The sequence below is a fragment of the Anolis sagrei genome, chromosome 5, assembly GCF_037176765.1.
Source record: "Anolis sagrei isolate rAnoSag1 chromosome 5, rAnoSag1.mat, whole genome shotgun sequence".
In the NCBI taxonomy this organism is placed as follows: Eukaryota; Metazoa; Chordata; class Lepidosauria; order Squamata; family Dactyloidae; genus Anolis; species Anolis sagrei.
Window position 1 is genome coordinate 108,461,950 of NC_090025.1, and position 18,172 is coordinate 108,480,121.

General features: G+C 37.6%; 1 protein-coding gene across 13 annotated transcripts in view; it reads right to left on the reverse strand.

The window, feature by feature from the left end:
- PROM1 (prominin 1) overlaps window positions 1-18,172 on the reverse strand; it is a 109,542-nt gene that overhangs the window by 55,464 nt on the left and 35,906 nt on the right. For 10 of the 13 annotated variants that reach the window (XM_067468969.1, XM_067468973.1, XM_067468968.1 and 7 more), the window contains exons 5-6: window positions 4,192-4,250; window positions 1,215-1,241 (exon numbers count right to left, since the gene is read on the reverse strand). In XM_067468969.1, the coding sequence (XP_067325070.1) occupies window positions 1,215-1,241; window positions 4,192-4,250 (86 nt within the window). The remainder of the gene's footprint in view (window positions 1-1,214; window positions 1,242-4,191; window positions 4,251-18,172) is intronic. The other 3 variants (XM_067468974.1, XM_067468970.1, XM_067468966.1) reach the window with 1 other exon arrangement.

Sequence of the window (18,172 nt, forward strand, 5' to 3'; positions counted from 1 at the left end):
GTGTTCTTGTGTTATATTGTTTTACTGTATTGCTGGGCTTGGCTTCATGTAAGCCGCTCCGAATCCCCTTGGGGAGATGGTGGTGGGGTATAAAGTTGTTGTTGTTGTTGTTGTTAGGGATTATGGGTTTATCAGTGACTACAAAGGCAATATAATCAAATAAACCTTTTGAGTCAACATGTCCCATATGCTCATTGTTCAGCAATGAAGACTATCAGAATGCAGCTCTTGCTATAGACTTCATGGAAGCTCCTGGCTAGCAACAGTTGGGAACAAGGGGGTGAACTAGACAAGACACTTAGGTCTGTTTCACACAACACAATGGTATGACTTTGATTCTGACCTGAATTGCCATGGTTATATTTGAAGGAATACTAGGGTTTATAAGTTTAAGAGGGCACCAGAACTCTGTGGAAGAGAATTCTAAAAACTCAAAGAACTACAATCTCCACGATATAGCCATGGTGGTTCAAATAGCATTGAAGTGTTATAACTACACAGTGGGAAAGAGACCACAGTTTTTCCAGCTGTTACTAGTTTCCTCAAACAAAGAAAAGAAACACCAGCAGGATACAGTGTGTATGAAAGCATACACATATATAGCAAGGCACACTGAGAATGCTAAGAAGTAGTTAGACATTTCAATACCCAATTTGCCTTCCAAGTCTACTGGGTACTTTTCTGTAACCATCTAACTTGAAAAACAACAAATTCCATATGTTGCTTGGCTTCTCCACCACTGCTACTCCCCGTCTGTAAATACCAGCCTATTACCAATGTAGAGGGGGAACAGCTATCAGGCATCTGCCTCCAAGGCCAGTTACAAGCCAGTGTGTCTCACCAGCTACATCTCATCATGCTCTAATTCTGCTCTCAGTGAATCTGCTTCAAAATCCCACCAATTCCTCAATGAAAATAGCTCCGAGTACAAACAAATGAAATATAGTCATTTGCATCAAGTGACCTAATTACAGTTTTAAGAAAAACTAAATATTTTTGTTGGAAATTAGAAGATAGGTTTTTCTTTAAAAATCACAAAGAACTGGTTGTAACAAACTAAATTAATGAGTATGTAAGCAATGCAACTAAACATTTTAAAATAAATCATCACCATATGTAGTCATAACAAAGGAACTGCAATTTCAGTATGCGGTTATTGGTTAGTTAGTAAAGCTATCCAAATAGTGTGCATCAGATGCAACAATAAGTTTTACCTGCAAAGTCAGGACAACATTTTCTGGCTGTGGAAGTCAAGGCAGATGGAAAGTGTGTGTGGTGCACAGGCAGCATGCATAAAAAGAAGGCAGGTGAGCAATAAGTAAAAGCAGCCAGTTTTTATGATGCCACAAAACCAAAATAACTGAAAAGGACAGCAAACAATTATGTACATCAACTATTGACAAGACACACAGTTCAATTAGTTCCAGAGGTACCTTTCAATTTTGCTAAACTTAAATATGCCCTAGCTACTCAAATTCTATTTTCTGTACATTTTTTTCCTCAATCCTGACAAGGGAGGAAAAAAATCAACCTGTAAAGAGATTTCACCAGTTCCTACATTTTTTGTATTTAATACAATATTTGCCACTAAAACTTTCAGTGCAAACCATACTAGCTGGGAAAGAATAACTGCAAATGAAAGATGTTTATAACCTTAAAGACTATACAGAACATCACTCTGCTTAAATGTATACCAACTTTGAAGATGCACACCATCCAGGGAGTTGAGCTCCTTGAGGTATTGAACTGAAGCAGATGTGTCAAAAAGGGTTATGAATCAGGCCTTGTTTTTAACTCCCTGAAAGAATTATTTACCCATGTTGCAGTAAAGCGGAGTCTTCCCTCCCCTGAGGACAGACCTAAATTGTTTATTGCTCTTCCCTACAGTACACTTACTCTTAGGCTACCTGAAAACAAGCTTCTGCTTGTCTGAAAAGATGTAGTTCCATTGAGAAGAGGAGTAATAAAGGGAGTATTACAGGATTGGTTTGGTGATACATTCTGCAAATGTGGCACAGGTTTAGATGTTACAAATGGGCCTTAAAGGGGCCTTGTTACTCCTCCCCTTCTCACATTCTATGAGGATTTCCTCCTTTCATTGTCAGTGCTAAACTAGGCAAGAAGGAAGAAATTATTTCATATAAGCAGAGGTGGTTAAGGAGTGAGAATTCCTGCTTGAATTCTTACAGGCAGAACCAAATTAGGAAAATCCCATCTCTGTACTGATGTTTCCAAGAGCTCTGTCAATTGCTATCTGATTTCCCTTCTGTTACATTTAGAGGCTTGGAAGTTTTAGAAGTAAGACTGCAGACTTGTCAGAATTTCATAAGATGCAGGTTGTTTTGTTCTCTGGTTCCTCCCTGTCCAAGGCCACAGGCTAACTTTCCCAAAACTGGAGTAGATTGTCTATTCTTGGCCAAAGACAGTCTTACAAGGTTCTCCCAGATTTTAAAAAACCTGATGATGGTGGCAGAAATTATCCAAAATATTAAGAACTTATCTGATTGGGGAAGGCTAGAACAGATTTTTGGAAGTGGTCAACATTTATGTATGAATACATTCTGAAATTGATTCAAACATCCTGATTGCAGTCCTTGTGCTTAAAAACCCTGAAGGGGAAAGGAGAAAATTTCTTTCCCTACTGTATTACCAGCTTTGTCTTGTGCAACTAACTTGTTCTTTGGAGAACACTCATCTAGAATTTCAAGGAAGCATCGCTATGACACAAGTCTCAGGAGGTCCTTGTTTGCTTCAGAATCATGACCATAAATAAAGGTTTCTAGTTGCTTTTTGACACCTCAGCAAGCAAATCTCATCTCCAAACTGCAGAAATGCCCAGGATGACAACTATATTAGAAAACGCACCAAAGATGAAATATTTCATTTGGCATGTGCATTTATGCAGCAGCTAGCTACAATTACAGCCATAAAATCGTATGTCAAATAAAACTTGTCAATCTTTAAGGCAGGTGTGTGTAGAATCGATTTCATTCTGAGGCTGAATTCTGTATCAAAGATGTTCTCAAGGTCTGCTTTCCAGCAATGGACAGATTTAAAAGGTTGAATCAATAAATACTAGTTTTAGGTAGTGACTCTACCTAAGCCTAAGCAGAAGCATTATAATCTTTCTAGAATTAGTAGGGCTGGGGAGGGATGTGTGTGTATACAATAACAAGCAAGTTACTACACAGTAGCATCATGGAGAAGGGAGTATAGCTACCTGGAGCCTCAAAACTCCAGCTTCCCTTCCTGTTTTAAGGTGCCTCGAGACTCTTTATTCCTTCTTTATTTCTCTGTACATGAATTAAGATGAATTAAAAACAGAGGTAACATAAAGCAACATGTAATGAAAGGGAAGGGCAAAAACAATATTGGTTCATTTTAAAATAAGTTAAATATTTAAAAGGCATTAGGATTTCAAGTTCATGGAATGTGAATGTTTTATAAGTGTTTCCACTGTGCTTCAGAGATTCATAAAAAAATTTCAGCCTATGGAAAACAATTTGCCAAAGACCAGATATCTGACAACTTTTGGAATACCTCTTCATAAGCCTTACAACCCTCCAAACCATGCATAGACAAACTTTGGCCCTCCAGGTATTTTGGACTTCAACTCCCACACAGTAGGCTGTTAGGAATTGTGGAAGTTGAAGTCCAAAACACCATCCATCTATACCAATCTGCACCGATCCATCTAACCTATATTGTGCACCCCAAAGCACACCTAGCAGACCCTTGTGGTCACTAATTATGGGGGAGGTAGAGAAAGTAGAAGCCAGGATTTATCTCAAGGACATTTATCTACGGTTTCTTGTCTTCTCAAGAAGAACCACTTGAAGGTCAGTGAAGCCCATCTGACCCATGTAAACACACACTCTCACTTCTATACGGAATGTGCTACCTCAGAGATGTATCTCAAAATGTGAAAGGAAATGTGTGAAGAGACTTTTTGGAATTGGGAATGGAATGAATCATTAACACACTGGAACCAACATCAGAGGCCCAATACAGAAGACACAGACATCGGAGCTATGTAAACATCAAGTCCCCTGGAAACTTTTCATTCATGATATTTAAAAAGAAAATGCATGAATGATAGCTCTGTTATCAGTTTAAAATTAAAATCTGCATACATACATAAACATGCAACTGCACATTTACCAATACCATGAGTAAAAATAGAAAAGTTACCTTTTGGTAATCACCCGGCTTACTTCCAAATGATTGCTGTGCCAGTTTTTTAATAAGATCTGAAAATAAGAAGAAAAAAAAACCATCCTCAGAGTTTAGAAATACTGTAATCTTAAAGTATTTTGTAAAAGCATTCCTTTAAACATTGCTTCAGTGCTAATCAAAACAATGGCCCTCATTTCACCTATTTTGTTGTAATGCTTTTCTCTAAATGTCAACTGCTATGTTGACAAGTTTCAGGAACAAGCCAACATATCTTGTTGGAAATAGAAACCTTCTTCAAGCCTCCGCTAGTAATTTGTTTTGTATATGATTCTGCTTGCTTATGTCTGTTTTGTATATGTATGTTTCGGTATGCAGCTTTCCCTTTACTCTATGTTTCTTGATCAGATCTGAGACTGCTCAGACTCCATTTTAGAGAAAAATGCCATTAGACTTTGGATTGTTGAGAAAAAAATCATGCTGCTGTTTATTGTAAAAAAGATGCCCTCAGTTATCTGATCAGAGAAACCACTTCAAATCCATCTGGGGTTGGATTGACAAGTTATGTACCTGTATGCTGAATACATGAAGGTGGTGAGTAAACCAAATATGTCACTTTTAATGGAGTCTACTTTGTTTTTGTCTCTTGACAGCATGATATCGAAACAAGATATCTTATGGGAGGTAGATGTTTTTGGGCATTGAAAAAAGCAGTTCTAACACTCTGTTGTTCCTTGCATTGGCATAATCTCTGTTCCTAATAGATCAGAGACAAGTAGGTTATCAGTCTAACAGCTGAAAACCAAATTGCTTTACATAAGTACATATGGTTATATACCACTGAAGAGAAGATTTTACTTGAACAAGTTTTTTGGTTCTTCTCTGGAATATCCTACTTTTACAAAAGGGTATGATTTTCAAATGGCTGTGCATGCTATTATTCTCTAAAAGGTTATTGAGATTCTAGTTTTCCAAAATATCCAATGCAGATCATTACACCTCCCATCCCATGGTCCTCTGCATTATAGTTAGTAGGTACTTCCTTCTGAAAACCACAGCAACAGTCAAAATGCATGAATAAACAGGCTCCCTAACAGCAACCTTATGGGATTACTTTAATTAGGAGGCTGCAATTGGTGACAGTAGCATTCCATTGCATGAATCTATAAAACCTACAGACTCCTAGAGGTTGAAGAGATTCAAAAATTAATCTAATCCACCACTAGGAATCCATAGCTATGGCATGGATTGTCTTGGATTCCATCTATCCAGTTTAAACAGGGCATTGTAGAGTTTGAAAAATTGCAGAAAATATGAAAAAAAATCATTACAAGGGGAAAGCCAGAAGTTTTTCAGGCTCCTGCTATCACTTGGGTAGCATCAGAGTGGACAATAATTATGAGAGTGGATTTTGCTGTAATTATTGTTAGCATCTATTGTTTTGAAGCATTGAAGGTCAAAGGGTTTTGAAGAAAAGTATTTTTTTTAAGTTTTATATTCCGCAAAGGGATTGATGAAGGACACAGATTTTCTGAAAATCTAGCCAAATCTAAGATTCAGAGTGCTTTTAATTTTAGACATACTTGTCAAGCAAAATTGAAATGGATTCAGTTTTAATCCATATTAAAACTAGATTTTCATTATGATAAAAGTTTGTGTGTCATGTGGTTTGTGTGTCATGGACAAATTTTATTTAGTATTGAAACAGAACACACTGCATTACTATTAACTTAGTGATTTTCAACTTCATCTGAAACAAAGATATTGACTCTTTTTTATTGCTATTTCAAAAAATTTTAACTATTCCTATCCAGCTTTTTCCTTGGCATGCCAGCCTTTTCCACTGCTCTAAATCCACAATGGAAACCAAGCCCTGTTCTCTATTTTACAGAACAACAGAAGAATGCATATGCAGCAAAATAAGATGACAAGAATCCTGTGAAACAAAATGGACATGAGGAACAGATTTTTAAATGATTCTTGCAAAATGAAGCAGCATTACTTTGTAGTGGAGCAGAGAGAAGGGTGAGTTTATACCTCTTTTCTCTGTTAAATAACACTTCTTCTATTATACCTATAGACTTTTGAAATTGGCTCACTGCTTACCATTCTGCTGCATGCTGAAACTACGTCAGGAAACATAATTCTGTTGTCAAAAACTGAACTCTATGAAAGTAGCTTTATTGCTAGAATTGTGGCATGGTGCATCTGCCAATTAACTAAATTACTTTTACTCTATGCCAGAGCAGATGTAAGGACTGTTTTGTATGACTAATAATCCAAGGCTTTGACACAGCATATGTTTTATCACAGAGGTTAAAGGGGATTTGCCTTCTAAAGCTTATTCACAGGGCTAATTACATTAATTCTTTACTCAGTCGCTTTCCTGGTCTTCTTGGGCATTCGAGGATGCCATCTGCCTTATCAGATATACTGTTTACAACACAATCATAACACTTCTTGTAATAAAACAAGAAGGTGCTAAATAATTACTTGAGTTAAGAATTGCATTTATGTTCAAAATATTCACACAGAGAAATCTGGACCAGTGGCAATAAGACAATATGGTTTGCCTTTGAACACAACACAGCCTAAAGATACACCAAGAGAGAACAAAGGCTTAGTGATAATCTCTCAAGACACTTAAGTACCCACAAGAAATTGGAACACAATTCCTCTGCCAGGAAAGCTTTAGTTGAGTGGATGACAAGTAAACAGTTCAGCTAATATATAGGGGCTTCTCAGATTGTAAAGCGTCTTCCATCTCAATACAGCACTGGTGATATCGGCAAAGCTTTTTAAAACTCTGTGTCCTAAAGTCTGAGGTCATCCAAACACTGCTGCCTGCACTGAAATGGAGTTCCCCGATCAAATACATTGAACTAGCAAAATGATCGAGAATGGTTCACACAGGAAAACAGCTAGGATGGCATGAAACTGTCCTCATAATTTAACTCTGATTTGTTTTTTTAAAGAATTTAAAACTACCCAACAGGACATTCTAATACTTAGAACAGTTCACATTTATGATCTTAGTCATTCTTACAACTGCATTGTAAACAAACACAGACATAAAACTATGAGCTCTGGTTTATTAGGAAGCGCTAAGAACTTCAAACAGTTGTCCACTCAATGCCAAAGCAGAATTCTAGGAATAACAAGTCCCTTTAGATACTGAATGCTCTCAGGCTGGCATGGAGTATGGCTGGATTATGAATCAAAAGCACTTGCCTTTCTGTCTGAAAATTCAAAAAGGCTAGTGCAGCGTTTCTCAACCTGGGAGTTCGGACCTCTGGGGGAGTTGCGAGGGGGTTTCAGGGACCATCAGAAAACACATATTTCTGATGGTCTTAGATGCACATTTGGCAGAGAAAGCTGAAGATCTCTCCGCCTGACCTTCTCTTCCTTTTTGGAAGCAGACAGCAAATCCTCTCACCAAAAGCCCTCTTCCACTGTGATTGGCTGGCCTAGGGAGGGCTGTTTCTGAGACAAGTTCTGTGTGGCAAGGTTACTAGTTCCATCACCAGTTTGGTACAGAGTATTCTCTGAGTGTTGGTGAACTACAACTCCAAAATTTAAAAAATAGCTCCCCCCTACATCACCAGTATGCAATGTTGGCCATGTAGGTAGTATGCCAAATTTGATGCAGATCCATTGTGGGCTGAGATTAGAATGCTCTTTGATTGTAGGTGAACTATAAATCCCAACAACTACAACTCCCAAATGTCAAGGTCTAGTTTCCCTAAACTCCACCAGGGTTCACATTTTGGCATATTTAGCATTCATGCTAAGTTTGGTCCAACCCATCATTATTGGAATCTCTGGATGTAGGTAACCTACTCCAAAACTCAAGGTCAATACCCACCAATCCCTTCCAGTATTTTCTGTTGGTCATGGGAATTCTGTGTGCCAAGTTTGGTTCAATTCCCTTATTGGTGGAGTTCAAAATGCTCTTTGATTATAGGTTAACTATTAGTCCCAGCAACTACTACTCCCAAATGACAAAATCAATTCCCCCCAACCCCACCACTATTCAAATTTGGGCATATTGGGTATTGGTGCCAAATTTGGTCCAGTGAATGCAAATACATCCTGCATATCAGATATTTACATTATGATTCATAACAGTAGCAAAATTACAGTTATGAAGTAGCAACAAAATAATTTTATGGTTGGGGGTCACCACAACATGAGGAAATGTTTTAAGGTGTTGCGGCATTAGGAAGATTGGGAATCACTGGTTTAGTGGTGATATAGGTCAAAACCACACTTTTAAAAAAATCCCTCAGGAGAGAATGCTTCTGGAACATGCCCATACAGCCCAGAAAACTCACAGCAACCCTCAAGAACCCCTTTTATGCCACCAACATTGGTAAATTACTATTACTATAAACAAAGTTCTCAATTATGCAGAGCACTGGAACCACAACCCACCCACTGCAGTTACAGTTCCTTTACAGTAATGCTTCTCAACCTGTGGGTTCTGACCCTAAATGGAGTCCACTTAGCTCAATGTTAGGGTGACGAAAAAATGTCACCTAGTGGCTGTTTGAGACACTTACACAAATCTGTAGTGCAGTGTTTACAGTGGGCTCTGAAAACATGCTTTAGCTATTTCTAATAAAAAGGAAAATCAGCCTGTGTAACAAACCTTGCAAATGTTGATTTATCACCAATACATATTTGATTTTATGTCTATTTCATATATCTGGAGTCAAATACATATTTTTTTTGATTGAAAGGGCTTGTGAGTGGAAAAATTTAAGAAGAGCTGCCTCCACAGCATGGAAAGATAAAGATAAATGGGGTCCTTCTACAATACATTTACAAATGGCAAATGCTTCAATGACAACCAATGTGGTGTAGTGGTCTGAGTGTTGGACTATGATTTTAGAAACCAGGGTCTAAATCCCCACCCTGCCATGAAAACTCACTGGGTGACTTTGGGTAAGTCACACTCTCTCAGCCTCAAAGGAAAACAAAGGTGAACCCCCTTTGAACAAATATTGCTAAGAATACCTCATGGTAATTTAGCTCTGGGATCACCCCAAATCAGCAGTGACTTGAAGGCACACAACAATACCGAATGTTGAAATAAAATTTGGGCATACAACATAAAAATGTGGAGTGTGTTGATGACAGCAATGTTTGCAAAAAAAGTTGCATAAATGAGCTGTATCTCCCTGGTGAATACACATTCTATGACAAACCTGGGTTTACACCATGCTATAATACCAGTGAAACTACTAAAAAGGCACACACGTTTTAAACAAAAGTCACTGCCATCACTCGGGCCACATCTGCATTTAAATGTAAAATCTATATTAGCAGAATTAGGGGCTCATATAATTTGAATACTTATCCATACAAAAATCCCACAACTTTCGTCCTCATAATCATGATGGCGGGTTTGCTAAAAGAACAGAGAATAGGATAGACAAGACATTGCCAAAATTCTACAACATGCTGGCTCGGCTAAAATAAGCACACAGACAATAAAAGGAACTTAAAATAGTAACTATGCCATATAGTTGATAATTCTGTAGGTCCATGCCATTTTCAACAACTTTTTCTTTTATGGCTAACTCAAGTTCTTTCTCCAAACCACCATCTGGCAGGGATTTGAAGGAGATTAAGGACAAGAGTTCAGCTGAGGGTGCTGTTGCAGATACCATAGCCTGTTTCAACTTGATAGTTTCTAAACGTATGGCTACTATCTGTAACTAACATTTTTCATTTTGTCTGGAGGACTGTGTTATTTTTTACTTTCTAAATAAGCTTTTTAAAAGGCATTTTTTCCACTACATTTCATTCTACAAATACAAGATATTCAATTTACATATCATTGAATTGTTGAAGAACTTGAAAACAGGGTGAAAATATTGGTCATTCTATAGCAGGGCTGCCTATGGATCCATCTACACTGACCATTGAATGTCATTTCAATTCAGTACAAAAGTAGCTTGGCTTTTCAAATGATTACATAGAAAATCCTGGAACCTATTTGAGGCCTAGATGGTGATTACACAAACCACAGTGCACTAATGCATATTAAAAGCTTTCTTTCACACACCTTTGTGAGGGTTTGTTGTCTGGACACCACAGTTTGACACTAGCTTTCAACCGCATTAAACTGTCAGTGTAAATGGGACAAGAGGCAACTACCTACGGATGATGGAAGCTGCAGTTTAATAGATCCAAGAGGACACTAGATTGGAGGAGGCTCATCTATGGTTAAGTACCAAAGAATTAAATACATTCCTATCAATATACAACTTGTGGTAATCAGTTAGATATATAAAAGTATCTTGCTTCAATTTAAAAAATCCTGTAAATCGGATCTATTATAAAAAGGCAGCAGCCCAACTACTTATGGAAGTCAAACAACCAAGCCTGATAAAAACCAATTCTCAGCCAACTATAGTTGTCACCATTTTATTTCCAGAACCATTTCAAAGTGCTGGTGATTATCTCTAAAGCTCTGAACAGTTCAAGATTAGGTTATCTGAAGGAATGCCTTCAAATGACTCATCGAGTCTGTAATACAAGTGGCAGAGGCTCTTCCCACAGATTGCCAGCAAAAGGCATGGCACTGTTGCAATGGTATCCCTGTAAAATGCCCTCCCAAAAGGTGCACCTTTGGGTCCTCTCTGACTGCTATTAAACATGAGGGGTCTGCAAAGTTTCGGAGCTCTGCTTCGTAATTTGGAGATTCGGATTATTCATAAATACAAGCTTCTGAACTACTAATGGGAAAGGATTCCTTCCAAAGCATTTACAAATTGAAACACAAGCCTCTGAAACTTTCAAAGAGATTAGTAAAAGATTTGTTGTTTTAGAGATTTTTTTTTCAATGAAAAAGTCACCCCATCACCTATAGCCTGGGGGTGGGAGGGGGCTAATGTGATCGACAAAGGCAGCTGCTTGCTGTTTTTTTTCCTTGTCAGCCAATCAGAAAAAGAACGTCAAATCACGTGATTTTCTGCAAAGCTGGTCTTATATATGCTCCTCTCTGTCTTCTGTGGTGTGGCATTTGTGGGAAAGAGATAAAGAAATGTGTATTATTTGAAGGTCTGTTCTGTTTCTGTGTGTTTTGTAAAATGTAAACTTATAGTAACTTTTTGATTATTCTGTTGGTGTTTTTTTTTTTTTTGTCCATTCATATCCAGACCGTAACTTTCCTCTGTTGAAATTATCCAACTCCAACCCACAGCCCCATTTTTCTGGTACGAGCAAAATTCTGGGAAATGTAGTTTGGGAAGACCTCTGTAGCAGAATATTCAAAAAGCCTCACCCTAAATTACATTTCCAGGATTCCACTTGTGCCAGAAGAGGGGAATTTGGGACTTCCTATGTAAAATTCCCAATGCAGGTTAATCACATTGATGAAAATCTTTAAAGTCAGTGGATAGACTGATTGTTTTGAAACTTGGCAGGCTTGCTGCCCTGCTCATGTTATTTCACTGTGCTATAATTTGAGTTGATACCTCTTTAGTTTTTTTTTAAATAATTTTTAAATTGAAACAACTTTGAAAAAATCCTGGAATGAATCCTTCTGAAATTTTGCATGATTGATGCTCTGCTTATGTTGTTTCATTGTACAGAAATTCAAGGGGATCCTTTTTTTGTAGTTAAAAGAAAAAGATTATTTGTAAAAAATTTAAACATGTCCTAAATAGTGGGTGACTGAAATGTTCTGAAACTTGGCAGGCTTAAAGTTGTAAAAGTTGTCTACAAGTGTGCCAAGTTTTATCCTGATAGCCATAAAAATGATGCAGAAATGAGCCTCACACTTTCCCCCATTGCTGCTAATGGAACTAATCTTAACAAAGCAGTTATGAAACTCAGTGATTCTGATTACAAATCAAAACGGGATCCCTCTGAATTTTTACAAATCGAAGTGGGGGCCATCCAAATCTCCACAATGAATGACTAACTAGATTTCAACCATTTCACACACCTCTATTAAACATGCCTGGGAGTCTCTGCTATTCTAATGCACTTTCAAAAAAATAAGATTGCAGATATAAAATTCCACCTGCTGCCTTTTTATTTATTCAGCTATGTATTACATTTAGTGTTCTTTACTTTAGATTATTTATATGCTTTTATCTGTGAACTAACTTGGGAAGACCTTTGATAATGAAATGGTGCAGAAAAAGGCCTAAATTAAGAAAATAAGTACTTGCCCATGAGTAGTCCTTCCCTTTCTGTCTTACCATGAAGTCAAGGAGTACAAACCACATAACACAGCCCATTGCAGAGGGAGTATGTTGTCTCTTCTGCAAACAGGGAGAAGCTTCAACAACAATTCTATGCCTTTTCCTACACTGAAGCATTTACTATCTACATGAAAACACAAATATCCCTAGTGCTAAAGCACCTTGTATTTGTATTTTTCACTCTTCCTTTTTGCATGCTTATTAAATTTTATTTCATTTTGACATACCAATTCACACAATTTGATAGATATAATTTTAGCTACTTAGTTTATGCTAAAATTGCAAGATACTAGTTGTTTGCAATCCCTTCCAGATATTTATCATCTGCAAAACTGATAAGAATCCTTTCTTAGGTCATTAATGTTTAACAACCATGGATGAAAAGGTCCCTTGTCACAGCACATGGGACAACAGTTGAATACCAAATACAGTATTTAAATAAGCATTTTGCACTACAAAAACATATGAGTGTTACAGCTGAATTTTAAAATCTGATTCTAATTTTAAAAAATGACCTAACACTTGCTGTAATATACACTGCATTTACATTAGAGCAGTCGCCCTGTTTAAAACATTTAATAATCTATATCCAGTTCAGACATGATCAGTATACAACACACCATATTTATGGACAGCATTTGTGTGGCCTTTTACAGTTTTACAGGAAGCAAAATAAAATAAAAACTCAAGAATGTACACATGTAAAAACCTCATTAATATAACACACACACACATACACCTTGCACTAATATAGATGCATGCAGCATTTATTGACTAGTCTTAAGAAGCATTTCAGAATGTCAATCAAACTGAAGACACGCCTGGAAGTACTTGACACGTGACCGATCTTATTCTTCCTCTCAACAATGGTTGGCACAATCCAGCCACCTACGTTATCAATGTCTGATTCATTTATGTAAACTTACATGGAATGTCACCAGAACTATGCGCAGACTCTCCCTGCATCTGATGTAAGAGTCCTCAAAAACCTATATGTACCAAGCAAAACCTGTTATTTTTTAAAGTGTTAAGAAACTTAGAACAGAACAGAACTTTAGTTCCTTGGACACATATAGACTGAGTATCTGAAATGTTTGCAACTAAAAGTGTTTTGGGTTGGGGAATTTTTCAGATATTGCAGACCTATATTTACATATACCTACATAATAGACACAATGGACATAACATCTTGAAAATGGTACCTCACTATTTTGGATTTTGGGGTGTTTTGGATTTTTGAATTCCATATAACCTGTACAACTTTTAGCAGGTATTAACATTTAAGAACACAAGATGTGCTTTCCTTTCAGCAATTATTTTTGTCATCTCAGTGGCAAGTATGAGAAAATAAGTGGACCAGGACCTGCATAATTTAAACTTTTTGTTTTGTTTATTTGTTATAAAGAAAGAGAACAGAAAATTTGTTCTGAACTTTCAAAACTGATTAGAAAGAGCACAACACAAGTAGAGCAAGTCCTGAAACAATGCATATCTCATGTTTGGCTCTAGTTCTCCAATGACTTTTCATATAAAAGAATCAGAGAAAACCAGCAGCAATGTAGACAGACCTGAGTCTATGAACATGCAGTGTGTCCAAAAGTTGTTAAGTGCACAGACCACAAAACTGTTTGCAACAAAAATGGCACTTTGCTACTTTTTACCAGTCTCAAAATAAAAAAAGTCATTTTACAAAATGTCTTTTAAACTGCCTCTCCTGTCATTGTGTTACCATATTCAGCTAATGTTCACAAAAACTTGAAGTTTTGTGGATTACAAAGCCCTACCCAGAACAGGCCCGTGTTTCTCATACAAGCCTACCTGGGCTTTGAAACTTGTTGAGGTGGTTCCTCTCTTGCTTCTACCACCAACACATCCATGTCTGGTGGGAGCATGGATCTCAGTGGCATGTCTGGTGGGAGCACTGGAATTCATCTCCAAAGGAGATTACATTGCCTCTCTCTTTCCACAGGCAATTGAAAATACTTTAGCCTTTAGCAATCCTTTGGCAGTTGATTAACAAGGAAAGGGTTCTTGATAGACTTTCATTTTTTCTCTTTCTAATGGATACATTTTAACTGTTTTTAATTTGATACACAGTTTACTTAAATAATAAATACAGTATAACTTCATATGTGTCTTTAATTTGTATCTTTATAAGTATCAATAATGTTAAGTTTTGTAAGTTTCTTTGAGTTCCAGGTAGGGGAAAAGGATTGAATATAAATAAATAGTTACAGTTGTTTTGAACAATGCACAGGGAAGCAAGTAATTTCCCTGGTTCACGTCCAGATGGGAGGCTTTGAAATGTCTTGCTCCAAAGAGACAAGGACCATTCGAAACTGGAATTGTCCTGCTTTGACAACACTTCTTATATCCTCTCACCTAGATCTCTTTTCTTTAATTTACACATCAGGAAGGCTACATCTCTGAATACCCTTGGTTGGAAAAAATAGGAACACCAACACACAATTCTCTTTTGATAAAAAATGTTCCTGAATCAATGAGTGCTTTCAGGTATCTAGCCCCCATAACACTATCCTTCCCTTTCTCTCAAATCTATTAACACAGAATGTAATTCTTGTTGAAGACAGAATTCTATTTATTAATTTCAAGAAGTATAATGGGCTGTGGATAAAGAAATAGCAATTAAAATCTCATCTTGTGTGAACCTAAAAATGAAGTAGAAGAGACTAAATTAAAAGAGGATGCATGTTTGATAGCAGAGCAATGAGATTTTCCCTGTCTGCAAGAAACAGGTCCATTTTCAGGGATATACTACAGCTAAAATCACATACATTGACTAGAAACACAAAGCTGCTTCATTTTATGGTGCACTTTTCAACAACTACAAACAATCCATCTAGAATACCATCCTACTTTTGAGAGGCCAGCCAGTATCAGCAGAGATCTTTTGCACAAGCCCTGACAAATAGCAGCCCTCTTCCACTGTTCTGCTGCTCCTGGAAAAAGGGATTCAGTAGCACAATGCCTTTGAACTCTTCTGGCTCTCTTTACCTCATGGGGGCAACTTGAAATAATGGTCAACTCTCTCCTACCTTCAGATTTTCTGATGACCCTTTACAGCCATCTAAGCAATCTGAATGCTGATTAGAAAATCCTTGCATCATAAATGCTAGAAGGTTTAATTCTCTTACAGAAGAACAGATCTGAATCTTGGAGAAAGTGGAAGACAAGATATAGAAACTGCTCTCTGTTATCATTACAGTGTTTCATACACTCTACCTGGGGAAACTAAATAAGCTGAAGGCTTACTGTATAAATCCTACTGTAAAGAGGGAGGGGGAAATCTGATTAGCATTCTCTTATTTTAATGGGCATTTTGTTTCCTTGGTAACAAAAAAGCCATAAAAACACACATTTTTAATGTATTGTACAATCCCATTTGAAAGCATCAAGTGATACTATCAGCATACCAACACAACCCATCAGTAAAATAATTGTTTCAACTTTCTGACATAGTTTCCTTCTGACAACTATGAATGACACAAATTGCTTCCAATTCTTTTGGAAATGACAGCATTTATTATAAATATTCATTGAAGTTACCAGTAGAGGCAAGATTGGTTTGGATTCATAGGTTTAATGTAAATTTGCCTCTGTTTGATCATCACTTCAGTCAAGGACATTCAAAAGCTATATCCTAGAAAATGAAAAGCCTTTTCAAGGAATGTTGTTACTGTGTGCCTTGAAGTCAGTTCTGAGTTACAGCAACCCTAAGGTGAACTTATCACAGGGTTGTCTTGACAGATTTTGTTCTTAATTTGTCATTATAATGGGGTGGGAGGAATTAACCATAAATTTCAAGATATATAGTACTTTGGTGGCTTTGATTGTGTCCTTGCCTTTCTCTGGGGCCTTGCCTTTTTCTGCAGCTGAGAGTATGTGACCTGCCCAAGATCGTCCAGAGGGTTTGCATGGCAAATAGAAATCCAAACCCTCTTCTCCTAATGTCCTACTCCAACACTCAAACCACTACACCACACTGGCTGGTTTAACGGAATTTAAAGAAAAGTGTTTCCCAAGAATGTTATAAGTGCTACCAAATGCATAGTAGAGACCAATAAAAACCCTACTACAAAGTCCAATCTTCACTGCTTGTTATGGAATGAACAAGCAAACCTGAAACTACTGGTCAGCTTTGAGGGTATTTGCTGGGGCCCTGGGCCTCATTCCACCCCATATGTCCAACAGTACCCTCCACCCTTTGGGAAGAATGCGATACTTCCTCCTTATTGCTCCATTAATTGTCTCTCAGCCTTCCTCAAATGAGCTGCACATGCCATCTGAAGCTGCAAAATTGAAGCAGCAAATGCTGTTCCATAGATAAAGAAAACAGATGAGGATCTGTATACAATGGTATATCAGCTATTGAAATGTCTCAGACTCCACCCTGTCCACAAACTTTTTAAAGAGGGCCAGGTCACAGTCTCTCAAACTCTTGGAGGGCCGGATTATAATTTGAAGAACACATACATGAATTCCTATGCACACTGCACATATCTCATTAGCAGTGCAAAAAACACGTAAAAACAATACAATAATTAAAATGAAGAACAATTTTAACAAGTATAAACTTGTTATTATTTCAATGAGAAGTGTGTGCCTCCTTTTGGCTGATGAGATAGGATTGTTGTTATTGTTGTTGTGTGATTTCAAGTAGTTTCAGACTTAGGTTGACCCTGAGTGAGGGCCAGATAAATGACCTTGGAGGGCCATATTTGTCCCCCGGGCCTTAGTTTGAGGACCCATGTCTTAAAGTGTCTGTATTGTAACTATAATGATATAATGATTTTTTCATTACTTTTTTATCATGTAATTGCACATGGGGAAAAGCTTCTGGGACTCCTTTCTCCCTCAAAAAACTACAAGAGGTAATTTATATTTTCAATGATACAACATAAGCAGGGCATCATTCTTCTCTCCCCCCCCCCCCCCCCCCCCAGTTTCAGAAAAAATTGCACATCCACTGATTTTTAGGGAATTTAAATCAACACAAACTTAACAGAACTACTTCACTGGAAGACCCCAACCCTCTTCTGCCAGGCAGAAAAAGTGCAGTCAAAGCACCCCCAACAGATGTCCAACAACAGGAAACCTACTAGGTAAAGCATCTCAATTTTGTCTACTTCTCAGGGTTGATTCAATTCACAAAATCCCCTTTTATCTCAAAATTCCTTTACAGAATGAACATGGGTTTCTCCCCACCAAAACTTTCAAAGAGGAGGAGAGGGAGAGGAAGTACAAGGTAATAAGCAGAATTCTGGGAATGTAGTTTGGGAAAGCAGGGAAACCTGTCGCAGAAAATTCAAAAGGCCCTGCCCTAAATTACATTTTCCAGAATTCTGCTCTCTTCCTGCATTAAAGCCTCAATGCGAGTGTTGCCTCTGCCTTTTTCTCTCTGGGCCGGCCATGAACTGGAGGGATCCTCCTTGTCCGGGCATACAGTCGGGCATCCCTCCCTCCTGCCTGCTGGCCCTGGGCCTCCCTTGCCACCCCTTTTGGGGAAAGAGCCTCTCATGTATCTTAATATCGAGTCATATGTATAAATCTTACAAAATAGATATGACAAACAAGGCACAAACAAAATTATGCACAGCCCTAGCATCTACAAATAAATACACATTCACTGGAACAGTCCATGCACTCTGTTCAGTGCTACTCCTGTCCTGAGAAACATTATACAAAAAACAAAAACTATGCACATCTTCAAGTACCTTACCAAAATACCACACCTGCCTGTAGAAAAACTCCCCATA